Genomic DNA, 18,467 nt, shown 5'->3' on the forward strand with positions numbered 1-18,467 from the left:
TAAAACAATGTAGGTACTCGGTAATTTGTTGAACAATAGACACCTTAAATTATTTGGCGTCAGATCTATCACGCCCTATAATTTGCTGGCTGTATACGTGCCTTCATTACAAAGCTGATTTATTAGTCTGATTATTATAGTGCCGAATTTTTTTTTACGAGTACGATTTGTTCTTAAGACAATTTTAGTGATAACAATATTAGGAATTAATAAGATAGATAGTTCTAACCTATGATTATGCTGTCGATCTAGTCATATATGTAGCTAGTGGCCTATTTAATGCATCATCTACCGAATAATCAGTGGCAAAAAATAAAATCAAAACTTGATTCACCAAAGTCCATAACCAGTATGTTTCAGTTTAAAGAGTAAACTGCCTGTGTTATAATATACGTACTTAAAGTTGGTATAACAAATTGTCACGTCATCAGCTGAGTTAGTCCATAATATTAATCACACCCTTCCATGTTCAACCCATCGGGAGTTGCGATGTATGTAGACATTTTCACTATATACAAATATTACCGTTCTCCATCAGATAAAGTAGGTAGTAAAGAAAAAAGACCATAATACAGTGCTCATTCAAATACTTACCACGTTTCACAGGAGCTACGCAACGTCGGACTATTTCAACATGTTTAGAACTAGTATTACCATCAGGTTCCTCTACTAACGCCCGTCAATGTCGCAAATCTACCAAAATATCTTGTCCACAATAATTGCTCTTAAATCATTTTAATATTCAATATGATTATAACGGCATTGACTACTGAATGTATTTAATTACTAATATTAACATAATAACATTATAAGAAAATTATTGCCAATCAACAGTTTAATAAAACCAATTAGACGACCTTCGTGACCTCTATGGGTAAGTTTTTTTAATATGGTAATAATATAATGATGCCCTCCTGCACGCCAAACGGTATGCGCTAACGGAAAACTAGAAGAGGTATAGATAGAATAAGATTGATCAAATTTATAAATTGGCTGAAGTTTGGATCTTCCGGTTGTACCTTTTGTACCTTTCCGGTTGTAACTATTGTATTTCAAAAAAATTTAAAGTCTGATTTGTTCCTCAGGTTCTTTTCAACTATAATATTTACATAAGATATAGTTTTATACATTAATTGAATTTTTAAATATTATTTTTATAAAAATAAAACTTATACAATACGATCCGGGTCTGACACATCGTGTCATTAAGTTGTAAATTGTATGCATCCCAAAAAGGGACAGTGAAATATTTTGAGGTCAATGATTACAAAATATATATTGAGACCCAAACTTAATTTTATTAGTTTGGGTCTCAATATATATATATTCATTCAAAATATATTTTATATACTGTTTTAAGTTTGACGCGGTCATTATTTATAATTAGTAAAGGATCTTTTATGGGCAGACATATTCCTCTGAAGGTAGACGAATATGTCTACCCGCTGCTCTTCAGTTTACCCGTGATCATGACCGTTGAAAGACTGCCGAAATATCGAGAACTCAACAAAAATAAAACGTGGTAAGATCCCTAGATTTACTAATTATTCTTATTACTAATTATTTTATATTACATGCAAATGTAACGAAAAGCATCCAATATATTTAAACTGAAACTTATAGATACATCTCTATTAGTTTACTGATACTTAGGAAAGTCATTGTTTTCTTTTACTGCCTGCTTATCTTTTTGTAAATGTGGTCGACTCGGTTAACTGTCAGGTTAACCGAGTAATATAATTTCCGTTCCGATTGGTGTATTACCATATTTATTCAAAATTACTTAATTTTATTTCAACTCCTATAATAATTAACTGAGATATACGTAATACTCCAATGACCATACGCGTTTATCGTCAACTGAAAGAATAGTATATAATAAATTATCTATTCTAGTATATAAAACAAATATATATGTGGACAAATAACATCACTTATTTTAAACCCAAAAACAATAATCTTTATTATCAGACAGTACTATTTTGTCCCCTTTCCGGTCTATTTCATTTAGTTCATCAAATTTATTTAATAGTCAAAACAAATAACAAACTTGACTACTTTAGTGGTAAATAAATAATCTTATCGCTTGTCACTCTCAGATGCTATATTTATATTAAAAATGTACTTATCCTTATTATATTATTATTTATTAACGACCCGACACACAATTTTTTTTTATCAATTATACCGACAAACAGACATGATTCATTAGAAACTATCTAACTATATCTAATGAAGAGCGCAATATTAGTTCTTACTATATAATATTATAATTAAGAAAACGTGGTTTACTAGTCTAATTTAAGCCCAAAAAGAACAGTTTAAATCTGCGCGATGCCAAACAAAATAAAACTATAGGTGTCAATTTATACTTCTGACTTAAGAAACTGTGTATTTCTGTCTGTGAAGTAAACGGGATATCAAACCAAAAATTAACTGAGAGATGGCATTAGGCTACCCAGCGACTGTGGGTATGACAAGTGTTACGTTCCCTATAGTATCGACTATGTTCTCGGCTACTTTCTTATACTATACCTAGGATTTTTTCCCATTATTTAAATGCATAAAAATTCCTAACTCCACTGTGTCAAATTGCTGTGGTCTTGTTAAAAACTACTTTACTAAACAACAATATATTATGTATTATTACAAGCGTGACGTATTACACAACACGTACATAAAAATGCTTGCAATAAGTTGCAATAAGTCACCACACCATAGTTTGTTAAATAATTGTTAACTTATGGAACTAGGTTATTTTTCATGAGTTGGAGAACATAATTTGTTCTAGTACAGTTACAAGTAAGTATACAATTATGACATAATTAAACCTCGGGCAGCGTACTGATATGTATAAAATAATTACTATATCGGTCGTTAACACTACTAAAAAGGCTAAATTAATATCAAATTTAATATTTACTTTTCGAAACAATATGTTATCTACAATTTGTCTCAATACTACTTTAGATAATTATCTAAGATATACTTAAATTTCAGATTTTTATTAAACTATGCACTATTTTCAGTGATATTATGTTGAACGTAAGTTTTCAATCACAGTACAATAGGGGCGAGAAATGTATTTCACTTTTCTTCTGGTGTATAGAAAATACTCATACACAATACAAAAAATGCCTTAATTAATAAAATAATAATAAAAACATTTTTGTCTACATTATTTTTTTAATATTACATATCTGAACTATATATTTTTCTATTCTTAGCGTCATGTATCTATTTCTTTTCTTATCTCATATTCTATAACTTAAAGTCGACAAACAGATGGATCAATGTACAGACGGTACAATCTTTCTATTTATCAAATCGTGAACTGTACAGGAATAGATATGCAACAATTTATACGCATGACTGTACATTGTAGAGTCATGTGTATCCATACATATAATTTACAAACATATGTATGTATTAAATATATAAATAAGTAATCATTAGATATAGGAACCGGAATTCACAATTTATCACTGAGCAATTGGAAAATTACTTAGCCTTCTTAATTAACATTAACAAGAGTTGTACATAAGGCAGTATTATACAAATACACCTATATATCTAAGGGATATTATTATTACTATTATAGTATCTATAGCTTTTTAAATGGTATAATTATTAGTTATACTTATTCATAATGATACAACACTACACTATGATATATTTGCATAGCAGTGTATTGATATAAATTAAATCGGAAATTATCAAGCAGTTTTATTTCCGTATGTTAATGTTAAATTGTAAATATCCGGGTTATAATTAATACAACGGCTAATTTCTAACTTACTACTTTTAAATAGTGTGAATTTATAACATACCGTCGCTCTACACTAAGTAGTCTTACTGAGGTGTACCACGTTGAGTACATTTTTTAATATCCGTGGTCCTGTTTGTGTCTACTAGCCACGGTACTACTTTCCATCAGACAGAGCGCCAACTTGTTTGCTTCTAGCAGAAAAAAACAAACAAAACGACTTCTTTGAACTATTTTGTTTCGACTTTTAATATAAAGTGAGTAATATGTTGCTTTTTCATATAATATACAAAGATAGAAAGCGACTATTTTAAAATATACTATAAAAATAAATTCTATTTTACATGCAAGAGTCGACATACACAAGTTGATGTTTTTTTTTATCATTTTACTAAGGACAACAAAATTTTGATTAGTTATTATCTTTTAAACAATTATATATTTCTATATACCTAATAAGATTGAATTGGTCTAAATTTTGCTTACATCCATACAGTATTATATGTGATTGTGTTTATATTTGTCACCTTTTCACAACTAAACTGCTGAATGTATCTTAATGAAATTTAACGTGAGGTTATGTACAGTATACCACAATGAAGAATCCGGTAGTAACATACGCATAGATAACTGGTAGATACTATCTTTAACGTATTCACAAGTCAGTATATACATGAGTCTTTGGAATAGGCGTGGGTGAATTTGATATATTGTATGAAATTGGACATGACGCAAATGATAAGTATGTGCAAAAATAAATTTAGTATTTGTATTGATTCATATATAATATACATACGAGCCTATATATATCTTATGAAAAATAATAACCCAAGAAAATTTAAGTAATATTCGAATTTTTTCTATTTACCTGTGAATAACTCACAGGTAAATAGCAAAACTTCAAATATCATTAAAGTAAAAAGTCCTATCTATATTAGTAGTGTATCGATAGAAAAGGTTTCTTTAATAGGAACATATATACAGAATAACAAAGTGGAATTATTGACTAGAATCCAGTTACCATGTTCATTATTCACCTTACGTACCACATGAGTAATGTATAAAACTACACATAGTTTAATGCTTATAACCACATTTAGCTTTGTATATTTCATCTATTTAACTAATTTAAACAAATACTGATATAAATTGCTTCTAGTTTTAATAGTTACGAAATGTCTGCGAACAGGGATAAATGGAAAAAAAAAATATATTACGCCGACCCCAAATATATGGGATAAGGAAGAATCAGATGACGATGACGATCAACTTTAATAGTTATATACCAAGAACGAAATAAGTATAAAATATTTGCTTTATTAAACAAATACGAAAACTCGAACAAAGTGGAAGTCTTAACTAGTAATATCTTAGTTGGCAACAAATTCATGTACTAATCCTCAATCTATAGGTTTATACGCCTGCATCTCTTTTATTTTATCATCATCAACATTTGTCATAGATACTGTTGAATGATTTACACTTTTTGTTATTATTATTGTACATATACACGGCATAGTGTTGTGATCTAGAAACACATTGAGCATTGTTCCAATAATATAATAAACCTGTGATTCAAAAGAAAAACATCTTGTCAGTGGTCGGTTGACTACTCATGTTCATTATCTATATTTAGATTAAAATAAGTACATTTAGAATTTAGTCCATTAGAATAATTCTGTAGTTAGTACGACAACAGTAAGAGTATTTTTAGAGTTTAACATAAGTAAAAGAAATGGTTTGACGGCTTCAGTGGTCTAGCGGTTTACCACATCGCTTTACTACCGATGGTCGCGAGTTCAATTTATCGCACGATGAGAATATTCATATATGTTTTCTGTGTACTATATGAAATATGTATTTACAAAAACAAATGTATTTAAGTGTTTCTAATTCTAATAATCTAATCTTCTTATATATCCCTAATATATGCAGTCGGGTTGCCAATTTACCAAAAATGCCGACATAACTTACTTAAAAATATTTAAATGATACTATGAAGACAGCAAAACAGATAAGATGAGTAGCCACGCACAAGCATATGTAAATTTGCTTATCTAATGAGGTTACTGACTTAATAAACATTGTATATTATTGTCAGTTATTGAGTTGTCTTCGATTTTACATCAATGCATATCCTTTATGTTACATCATCGAGATTTAAATAATGGCCAGAGACTATCTAAGATCCTAGAGACAGGGTCAATCTAGACGGCTTTACTGAAGATTTCTATGACTAATTGTGTAGTGACTTTATTACCTAATTTTTTTTTTGGAGTAGTTGTAGTCACTATTAGACACTGGCCTAATGGATTTTAATTTGATTTCTAATATTTCTAGTGTTGGGATTTGCTCAGCTATTTGCTGCTTCGTTCTTCGTTATACATTACTTACCATGTCTATTGCAAATAGCTCAGCAGGTAAAGAAAAAGTGTCAATAAATCAATATCTGCGTTTTAAATCTACAACTGATGGAAAAAGAATTCTAGTAGATTCCTAAACAGAGTGCGATACTCGATGATATGATCCTAGATGGAACGACGACCTTAAATATGGTAAATGTAAATGATCAATATACATATAAGGCTAGCTCGGGACTAATCCTTATGACTATCTATGAGTGAGTAGGTATATCGTAAACAGCAAAGTATGATAGCTAGAAATATGATATTACTGTTTTTTTGCCAATATCAATAAATTACACAACTGTATTGTATATAACGCCAAACCTATCAACTTCGAACTCACAATCTGTTGTCACAAGAGATAAATGATTTGATATGAGTGACAATACCAGGCGAGGACGTTGTGGAATGTTGTTACACTACTACACACCAGTATATTTACACAAATGTTGTGTTAACAATAATTTTAATTTCCAACAACGTTTTAAATAACTTATGAAATACATATTAAAGTATTTAGGCATAAGTTATGAGGTATCGTCTGCTTTCATATTTGTACACTAATTACATCATCTCATTAAGCAACTATCCAATTTGGTGTAATGTCAGTTTCACTAATTGTATTTACACTTTCAGTTTATACAACGTATTCCAAAACATTACTATCTATATCTTAATTTGATACTAAATAAATCTATTTGCAATTTAATTAATAAACTTCAACACACACATCACTCAATCCGTTCGAGTTAAGTCGAAAGAGAAAACGAGGAACATTTGTTTGTACAAATATTTCGACCATTTCGCGTTGTCCGCGTCGCGTCGGGCAGGTTTTAAGTCGCTCGTAGCAAGTGAGTTAACAGAGTGAAAACGACAGGCCGGTGCGTTGCGTGATATCTACCACTAACACCTGCTGGTATTACAACGAACTGCGCAAACATTATTGTTTCCATTGTACCCAATCTGCGTTTACATTGTTCAAAGGTCAAGATCAACCTAGACGATCATCGCAAAAACTAAATCTCACGTTTCATCAACAAATATAATGCTCACAACATACCTAAGTCAATCAAGGATGTAGACAAGGCCTACACCAAGTCACTATTTGTTATCATTAACATTCACTCTTATGACAATATCATTGTTATCACTGTGTCTTATTTTCTTCATTGTTCTTAAACTGTGACTACGTAAGCCGTCAAAATGAATGATTTATTGCTAATGTATGCACATATACATATGAAACTCACCTGAATCCTGGGCATTTTGTAAGTGATGAATATGATGGAGGTGCGCATAGTAATGGTGATGATGCAGAATGCATTCCAGATCGGTGCAATTCAACATTGTCACGGGGTGCCGGCCACGCCGGCAGCCTACTACTCACTCACGCTAAATGCACACTTTCACAAAACTATTCCACTGGCACAACACGTATCGTTGTCACATCACGTTATCTCGTTGGACACAAATATAGGGCAAGTGCACATGGGTTGGTCACAGGCGCCGTTCGGTCTGGACGGCGCCCTCTATGACTGCATCCCGCACTTATGCACTAAAGTACCTACTTTCCAATTCGGCTAACATTCAGATGTCGACGCGGCATTTAGCATCCATCATATAGAATTCCGCGGCGATCGAAGGAGCGGAAGGTGCGATCGATAAGACAGAGTCCGATAACTGCGGGTTCTGTTGCAGTGAACGGCTGCGTGCGCGCAACACTTGTGGCGCGCGATTGTATACTGAATACGACGTCTAGAGACTGCCACCTCTCCCGGGCTCCCGGCCTCGACCACACTTGTCAGCTCTTAGCTATCATATCACAGCACCTTTTGCCCTCTCGAGGATAATGCAGCGTTCAACGCCCGTTTCTCATTATCATCTGGATATTTCCACGGCGCGTCCTGATGTTCATGAGTTTCATAGTATAGAATGTTTTGTTATCGGATTTGGATTATACACTTTATGTTGTAGGTTACATTACATGTAGTCTGTAAACGATTCACTAGTATTTATTAATTTAAAATCTATTGACGACTTTTGGAATTGCTGAAATGTTTTAAAGGATAATTTTAAAGTTATATTAGATATCATATTCTCAATCAATAATTATATGACCATCACGACATGATTACACTTGTCTCAGTACAATTATGGAATATTTATTCATTTTTGTTATTATGCACCTTATGGAAAAGTTCATCGGCTGCATAAAAACAAAAACATTGTGCATTAGGTATTTTACTACTATTGGATGAAACAGGTTCATGCAATCACAAATAACAATTCGCGATGCGTGTTCAATAAATGCCGAAGACGTGAATCGCGGTCATTTATGTTTATTGTTATGTTCTATAACAATATTTGCAAAGTACAATGGGTCGGCAGAGTAATAAGGATTTGCGGAAAGACGTGTAAAACCCAGTTGTAAAATATCCGCGGTACAGGTACCAAGGTTACAAGTCGTTTGCCGTGAGCGTACTTTGGATACTTTCAACCAATGATGTACCTACATATATACCAAATAAATGGACACTAGATAATGCAATTAACGCGAGTCTAGTTAACGCATTATCATATCACGTAGGCGGATCTAGGTTCCTAACGGCAAAGTATCGAGTATATCTAGGTATATCTACGAGTACAGTACTTGACTTTCCTTAACATTGTAATTTTAACTACATAGGTATAACGGTATTTTGTTCAACTATTAAGTAATATTAGTTTCATTTAAACATTAAAATCAACCAATGTATTATGACGAAGCTGCATACTCAAACTGGAGATTGATCACGGGATGAGTCTTTACTCAATAAAAGAAGTTTCAATGTCTATAATATATATAACTTCTTTTATTTCATCCATTTTTCATCCCATTTCGTCTTATTTACCAACACCTGACGTATCTGACGTCGTCCTCATATAAGTCTAATGGTAAAAACAATGTCTAAGAGATTTAAATTACATACTTAAATACGTTTTCTCTATGAAACCATAGAAATAAAATATGTCTAAAACTTAACATAGTACCTATATTCAGTATTTCTCGAAAGCCAATTGCAAGAATAATGTGTGTGTCATTAAATTACTGCCTTGTGGAAATGCGTACACGCGTCCGATCGTACTACCATAGATTAAAAATATAAACAGTAATTTAAGATCATAGACCAGACACATATCACAAAAAAATCGTAAATATTATCATTTTCAACTTTTTTTTTGTAAATATATACTAGATTATGATTTTTAACTTTCGGATACAATAGTCCATTATTGTTTTCGGATCTTAATAAGAAGAATTAAATGACAAATAATGTATTTACTCTATTTCAAATACACTGACGTGGTCAAGTGCTTTCCAGCAAAATATCATATTATTGATTTCCTGACCGCTATTATCAAACGTTCACGATGTCATTCGTTATTCATCACTCGATTTCACGCAGATGAAAACTTCGAAACTATCTTCCTTGCTAAAATTTTCGTATATTCTTTTCCTCCCATACTCTCCCAGTAATTTAATAGGACATGTTACTAACTGATAATGTGTTAAAAACAAAAATTATTATAATAATAGTTTACATATAAATAATTATTTTTTTGTTTTAAATCAATGTCCTTTACATTGATTTAAAAAAATAATCCGCTTTTTTAGTTTATCAATTACCAGTTGTACTTCGCAGCGAATATATGTTATCTATAGTGAGGAAACGTATTTTTTGTATAAACTACAGATAAGAGAAAATACAAATTTCTCTTCTATGCCTATATAAAAACCATCAAGTTAAACTACTGGTGGAGCGCTCGTTACCATGTCGCAGGTGTGGCCCTCCAGGCACTGTTTATGGTGTTTCAATTAAATCGCTTTTGACCGATGAAGCTGGTCGTTAAACCCTAACATGGATACTCTGTGACCTAGAAGTGACCAATAATTGTCATTGACAGTTTGACACGTAGCTATACCAACATGCAATTTAATTAGGCAGATGATGACAGCTTCTTGGAAATGTGAGAAGCTGTATTGGAAAGCGCACTAGGGCGCGATTCGCACTCACGATTCTTGATCTTTCTTCTTGTGATGAGTCTGCGTTTAATATGGGTGGTAAAATAAAAAAAAATATTATTCAGATTTTTCTTTTCTGTTTCTACAACATTCCTGTTACCATAAGACCGACGTAGTTTTTAGACATCTACGTGGGTAACTCAATTCCATCTTCTATTTGCCATCCAGCTTGCTTTGTAAACTGTGTGACGGTCTAAGGTGTGATACGGCAGTAAAATTACACTACAGAGGCATAATATTAGCCCTATCATAATTACCGTCATTGCCATACTGAATACTTAAAAAAAGGATATCTCTGTTTCACTTCATGTTCTTGGCTAGCAATAGGCAACGAAGTTACTGAAATGTAACTCCTCCTATTTGGTGTTTAGTTGAAAACACATTCTACTCAATGTGAGTTTGTAATCATACTTACGGATATATTGCATATTGGAATTTAAATCTAGCAAACGCTCACCGCTGACTCTTGAGGTTATTCAATTTGTTTACAGTATTTGTCGTTATCGGACAGTTAGCCTAAAAATTGAAAAAAATTAAAGAGTTTTTTAAGATAAGTAAATTTTCCCTATCTTTAAGTAACGTTCTTATAAAATAGGTCATAACCATCACCATTTGGAAAATTATAAATTAAATTCTAAGACATATCCTAACTAATAAGTCAAAATCAATAAATAATACTATATGTCATATGAAAGTCGTTTAAACAAAAATATTAAGTTGTTACATAAAAAGGACTAACCTTTATGATTGAATTAATAATTGACATTGGTTAACTACTTTCAACGGAGAGTCTTTTTAGGATTCTTAGATAAAAATTAATAATTGACTTATAAAGCGTGAATGAGGTCAAAATAATAATTTTGTAAACATCGGAAGTAGATTTTAATAATTTTATTTATGTCTCTTGGTCAAAACTTAATATTGCGTTATCCCATTTTACACTTTATAAGGTCAACATTTTATTTGCTAATAAAGCCTTATTTAGTGTCGCCTTGATTATTAAACAATCACAACGTAAAAAGCGGATTCATATTTCAACTAGTGACGATAAAACCATTTTGTAATTAATATAGAAAAGTCATAAATAAGTAAATGACGCAAACACATTAAAGTACTTATGTATAATTATTTAATTTATCACCTACGTCCTCGTATATTTCCATAAAAAGTCATGTAATAATAGAAACGATTATTTTTATAACCAATTGTGTTCTGATAAAGTAATAGTAATTTGCATATATTAATAATAGAGCCTTGCTTTAACTCGGTCTCGTATTAATTATGCATTCTTATTATCTCATTATTTAACTTCGAATTATAAGTAGATACTCCTATATATATATATATATATATATGTATGTTATAGATACAAGTTACAGATAAGTACATATATACACTTATAAAATACAGGCGATCGATTGAAATCTTAGTTCTACGCCCACAAACATAAAGAAACTGAAATGTTCTATTTACATGTACTCAATATAGTGAAATTACATATAAGAAAACTTTAATATTTTAATAATAATAGTAATAATCATTTATTCAGCATCACAGTACAGAGTAAAAATTTAGAAATCTTAAAAATTAATATTTCGCTATGAGCTGAAAGGGCCTCCACTCAGCTTGTGCCGCAGCGTGTCCTACAACTGTTTCTTCTATTTATGTTGCAAGCGTTAGTATCACACTGAATTTGCAGATTATGGCTGTAAATAGCACCCTTGTCCTGAGGAATGGAAAAATATATAAGGAATATAACGGAAAGAACAAATTATGCAACTTTATGTGGTAGTCGTCTTATATACTTGTATGCGCCGCTATACAACACATGGGCTTCAACCTTATATACAAATCTGTATAAAAATATTAATTGGAGCTGTTTTTACTATTTATGTTTTTCTCAATTATTATTTGCTTCTCAGATTGACTGTTAATTTATATTAAAATTGTATTTTATAGAAATTATAAATGTGAAGCTTTAATGTAGAATTCAAATTATAACTATTTCTATTGATACATTATTTTGTATTCAGTAACTGTGTCACATATTTATTTTTGTTAACTCATTAATAATTAAAATAGAGAATTAACTACGTAATTACGAAGAATTAAAATTCTTAAAAATTATGAAGTTTCAGAATTAAAATTGTTTAAAATTGACGAGCCGTTTCAAGTCGCATGTTACTTTATATCACATCGGTCTCATACTGTCGAGATGCGTGCATCATCATAATCGTTAACGTTGATCGACGTCTGCTCAATTCCGAAGGTTTAAGAGCATGCGCATAATGAGTGCGGTTTGTTTGATCGCCATTTTTTCGACGCATCTAACTGCGCCCGCGTCGCTCCTTTGTGTGTTCATATACTTTTAGCTAATAATTGAAATACTCAAATAAAGAGAATTTTTTTAGGAATATGGTTTGGGGACTTTACCAATGGCCATACAAAATAGTTGATGAAAAACACAATGATTCATAAACTCATATTTACTCTTAAACTAATGGGATATGTGTTTAATAAATTAGAAGTAAAAACGACACCAGACTCGTCTACGTACTATAGAAAGTTACGGCACAAAGAAGTGCTCACGAAGAATGTCAACATAACAATACAACCCAATAATATTTCACAGTTTTCACCATACAATGTATTCATCTATTAGCGAAACTATATTATAGGCTTTAAAACAGACAAAACGATGGAAGTTTACTATAGATGAGAGCGGTTAATGAACACTAACTACTTATGGACAAGAAGACATCAAGTAAAACTGAATAATGCTTAACATGTTTTATATAATATTTCTAATTAGAAATTTTTGATTTTTTTCTTAGGTGTGCTTTAGTTATGACCTTTTATTTTAAATGTTAATCTCTACTGACTTGCTCTATATTCTGTACTAGCTTTTACCCGCGGATTCGCTCGCGTTATTTTATCCTATTAGGGGTGGAATTTATCAAAATTATTTCTTAGGGGATGCCTACGTCATAGTAGCTTTATGCATGCAAAGCCTCAGCCCGATCGATTTAAAATTGACAATGTTTCATACAAACTTTCATCCCCTATTTTATCCCCTTGGGGGTAGAATTAATCAAAATCCTTTCTTGGCGGATGCCTACATCATAACATCTACCTGCATACCAAATTTCAGCCCGATCCATCCAGTGGTTTGGGCTGTGCGTTGATAGATCACAAAGTCAGTCACCTTTGAGTTATATATATTTAGATCTTATGCGTCATCTATACTTGTCCTTATATATATATATAAGCAACTTAGTTACTTTATAGAATGTGTTACGGATTGAAAGAGATATAGCAGCGAAATTAAGTACAGACTACGAAGATAAGAGGGAAATCAGGGATATCAAATAGCGACGTGATTTCAATGGTACTGTTCATATATAAAGGCACAGGTTCAAACCTCGTAACCCTCAGGTTCAGTGTGCTGTCAGATTTTAGGCATACAACATATATAAAAAAAATGGAAAAACAAAAAAAAAACAAAGTTAAAAATTTAGTTTTTATCACAAACACATGAGTAGGTACGTATTTAAAGATATAAAGCGTCCAGAAGAAATAACTTCCGTACCATCGACGTGAGCCATTTCGGATTTAGTTGAAAATTACCTTACAGAATAAATATCGCAAGTAAGAATTCATTCACTTCCTCTTACATGTCCATTTAAGTGACAGAATAAAATAGTGTTGTCCGCAAATGTTATTTCGCCCAAAGCATATTCAGACACTTCGATCATCCCATGTCACATAAAGCATTATGCATTTCCTTTGTCTGTTAATTAATGTCTTCTGCCTATATAGGCAGTTACTATCCTTAATAGTTGTTTTAAAATTACACTTTGTAGTGTCACCATAAATATAATGAAACAAGGAACATAATGAATTTACATCCTTATTTATGTTTTTAGTAAATTACGACAAGACATTGTGTATTTTATTGTTAAAAAAACTGTAGGTCATTGAAATTTTATTGTAACATTATTTTACTGTTTACAGAAAATTAAAAGTATGACAATCTATACATATAAATAAAATTGGAGTGTCTGTTTGTAATATTGAAATAACCGTTTTTTACTAAATGCATATGAATATAAATGCGGTACAAACGCCAAAATAACATTTTGTTACAATTTTTGTCTGTCTGTCTGTTTGTTCCGGCTAATCTCTGAAATTACTGGACCGATTTTGACGGGACTATTTTTGACAGGTAGCTGATGTAATAAGGAGGAATAGGCTACTTTTATTTTACAAAAATAAAGTTAAATTCCACGCGGACGACGTCGCGGGAACAGCTAGTAATAAATATGATTATTTCATTATCGTTATATCATACTTCTATATTATTAAAAATACAAAAGTCACTCAAATTTTAATTTCTAGAATCATATTTATTATATATGAATAAAACCAGCATTTTTATATGCTTGTATACATGGAAAACATATTAGGTACCACATAGTGACCGACTAGATTAATATTGTTGAAGATTAATATTTTGTAGTATTTTTAAATGTTTCACAGAAAGTCGATAATGAAAAAATAGTATTAAGAAATTGAGGAGTAGAGGACAGTTTTGAACTTATTTGCTATCGTCGTCTTTGATTTGTTATTGTATTAATTTATACTTTTATTAGGAAACAAAATAGCAGAGAGGGGACTGCCCTCTGAGTTATAGACCGTTTTGTCTCGATTATTACTACTTAAGTATAAGCACTTTTAACTTTATTATAAGCAGCAATTCTAATTATTTATTATTTGAGACAAATAAATTTATTAATATAATATAATAAAATAAATTTATAAATTTATTTTATTATTATGTTAGTTTAGAATTGCGGGTTATACTTATTATTATACCTCATGTTACTGCTTTTCAAGCTAGCGATTTATTATTATTATTATTATATGCATAAATACTCGTAAGTAGCAAAGCTAATAATCTCTACAGAACATGCTGCATTTCTTACACACTTACTTTCTCCGGTGCATTATCGCTCGGTAACATATCAGTACGCCAATTGTTACTTTAATTAGCCTTATTCAAAAAGCAATTAACACTTACTTTCAGAGTGTATATTATTAACATAATTTAGGAACTTAAAAGCAGAAACCATTTGAAGGAATGTAACCAATTGCAAGGAGTATTACATGTAAGTTTTAATGTAGAGGAATGTTTTATCATAATAGAATCGATACTAACCATATCTTCCAAAAATAACATATTTGGTTAGTCCTCAAACATATTTTAGCATTTCATACGTACTTACTGCAATAATGGTCTTCTTTCACTTGAATCTTTATCACCTGCTATAGCGGAATCTGATAGAAACATTGTCTATTCTATATATGTTCAGTCGTTTAACAAAGTACAATACTTCTTGTCGTTACTTAAAAATCTTACAGAATAATTACCACTACGTTTACCTGCTTATGCAAACTCAATCTATGTAACAATCTGTAATAGTTATAAAAAAAATATTTTACAGAGTTTCTCACAAAAATGTTTTGTCATAAGTGAGGTACACTTTCACATACGGACAAACCTTCAAAATAAATATGTATTCTTAAAAAGATAGTATCACAGTTCTATATAAAATTTATTTATTTCAGAATGCCAATGCCTGCTCTGTCTATACGGCCGAAGGAATTGCGCGCCAAAACATTTGATTCCAAATTCAAACAGAAAAAAATAGATCGCGGCCATTAGCGGCCGCGTCACTGCTTTCGCGCTCATCTGATATTGTTCACTGAGTAACTAATCATATTATCTACTCTTATATAATTTGTGTTTTAATTTAATTACAAATATCGTCGAATAGTGAAAGTGGCGACACGGTGATACTAGTAGAAATAAAAGACAATGCTTAAGATACCTAGGTAAGTACTTATGTAAGTACTCATTTTCTGCAGTAATAAACAAGTAAAAAATTTGCTATATATATAGCCTTATGCATTATTCAGAGAAAGTAGCATTCCCAACTCGTATGATTTGATGGTCACGATTCTTGGCTATAGATCTTTTTCTCAAATAAATATCATTTCTATTCTATTCATTAGTACTATTAAATTGTTCATACAAAATGAACCGGTATTTTCACTGTAAGCAATTATTATTATTTGTATAGCGCACACGACAATACAAAAATAAATTGGTTTGAAAATGAATGTAAGTTTTTTAATTATACAACTATTATCACATATAGGGTAAACAGAAGCGTAATGGTGATAGTAATATTTGTGATGTCTATTTTCTATTGATTATTTTCAATTTGTTGGACCCAAATAGGATAACAAACCACTAACTGGAAGACACTCTACAATCCTCCATATTTTCTTACTAAATCTTACATAATGGATAAATAAATGATGTTAATAATGAAAATCTACATAAGATAAATATTATTCATATCTTCATAGATACAACACTTCTTTGCCAATTTTATGGGTATGTTCACACCCATGCACACAATTTCATAATTTCTACTTCTCAATATACTATATAAGTAAATACGAAATATTCGCACTAAAAAAAATATTACACCTGACCCTGAATATTACAAACAGGTTCCTAATGTTGTTTAGTAAGCCTAAGTCTAGGTAGCGAACTTTGAATATGGGCGAGCATAATAGATCTATGCAGGTCGCAGTGCTACAGGTCTTAGTATCTGATAAAACCTAAAACGCTCAAAACTTTAATCTAAAACCTACTTTGATATTTTTAGTTAATTTACTTTCCTCTTTTTACGGATTTTGCCTAGTTGAACTATGCATTTCACAATTCCATAAACTCAATATTATCTGTTTAGTCAAATATTTTCTCATGACATACATTTAATAAATAACTACAGAAGTTTTTCGTACCGAGACTCACAAGTATAGTCTGTATGTCAATCAATCTGCCAGTTTGGAATATAAATACACCAAAATCATTTAAGTAAATCAGGAAATAAATCTCATACCTTTATTTCCAGATTTACTTAAATGATTTTGGTTATACAAGTGATACCAACTATACCAAGTCTCTATTATGCACTATATAGTTTTACTATATGTGTATTTATATAGGTATAACTTTGTTGAAATTCATTTGGCTATTTTGTCATTGTAACATACCTTTCATTATAATATATTGAGGTAGACTGTGAAAGTCGTCTGCGTAGAGATCTCAGCTTCACCTATTTCAGCCGCCAGGCATCTTGGTTTGTTACCTGTATATTAGTTGAGGGATAGCAGTAAAATAATAGGATATGGGTACATAACATGAGTTATAAAATTAGAATAAGGATATTAAGAATCATAATTATTATAAATTGTAAGATAGTTCAAATATAATAACTATATAATTTGTTACCTTGTACCAAATAAGCTATAGTGACATACAGTTCAGCATAGTTATTTAGTGAAATTACATACGTGGCTAAGCTCACTAGCTCTTAACAAGTATAGGTCCTTGACACACTGTGTGCCTTAATAAATTCATCTCACGCTTCTCTGATGACGTCAATTAAATAATGAAATAATATGATCACGGACTTGTTTGAAAAACAATCGATCTCGTACATAATCTGTCGGACTCTGTACAGTCACTGCATATAATAATATAGCTGTACCTGCGGTTTCCTATTTGTTAATCTGATGTATAAGCTATATTATTACATTAAAGTTTCATTATCAATTCAGTAGTTTGTATAAAAAAGTAGCAAACATCTATGCATCCATCCATCTACTCTGAGCAACTTCCGGTTTATAATATTAGCAAGATTCAACTATACTGTACACATGATATGATTTAATTTTATTAAATATACGTCCGTATACTTTATGTATATTAATAAAGTATACGTACGATATCACGTTATCACGTGATGCTCATGCTACAACTCATGCATTACCATTCAAAAACTAAGATGTCATGCCTGTGTACCCTGTAATTTTACCTTATCTCACTCTTCCGCTGAAGTGCACGCTGCAATGATCACACAACTTTGGCTTTGTATAGTATAAAACCACAGTTTTATACTATACAAAGCCAAAGTTGTCCATCTCAAACAAAAAAAGTGCACGGTACACAGGACTTGCAACATTCATCGAGACATCGATAGAGACGTATTTTTATCGACACTTGTCGACGTCATTGTGAATGCAAGACTTTACATCCTCATACTTTGCTAGGTATATTTGAATTCAACGTGATAGGTGGCGAGCCTAACGCCGA

At 31.2% G+C, this 18,467-nt stretch overlaps 1 protein-coding gene across 1 annotated transcript in view; it reads right to left on the reverse strand.

Annotated features, from left to right (window-relative positions):
- LOC131844734 (uncharacterized) overlaps window positions 1-7,922 on the reverse strand; it is a 232,927-nt gene extending 225,005 nt beyond the window's left edge. Inside the window, exon 1 of the mRNA XM_059193685.1 lies at window positions 7,422-7,922. Coding sequence (XP_059049668.1) covers window positions 7,422-7,518 — 97 coding nt within the window. The 5' untranslated portion in view covers window positions 7,519-7,922. The remainder of the gene's footprint in view (window positions 1-7,421) is intronic.
- Between the last annotated feature and the right edge of the window lie 10,545 nt (window positions 7,923-18,467).

The sequence above is a fragment of the Achroia grisella genome, unplaced genomic scaffold, assembly GCF_030625045.1.
Source record: "Achroia grisella isolate CSIRO2021 unplaced genomic scaffold, CSIRO_AGI_Agris_v1 utg413, whole genome shotgun sequence".
Taxonomy (NCBI): Eukaryota; Metazoa; Arthropoda; class Insecta; order Lepidoptera; family Pyralidae; genus Achroia; species Achroia grisella.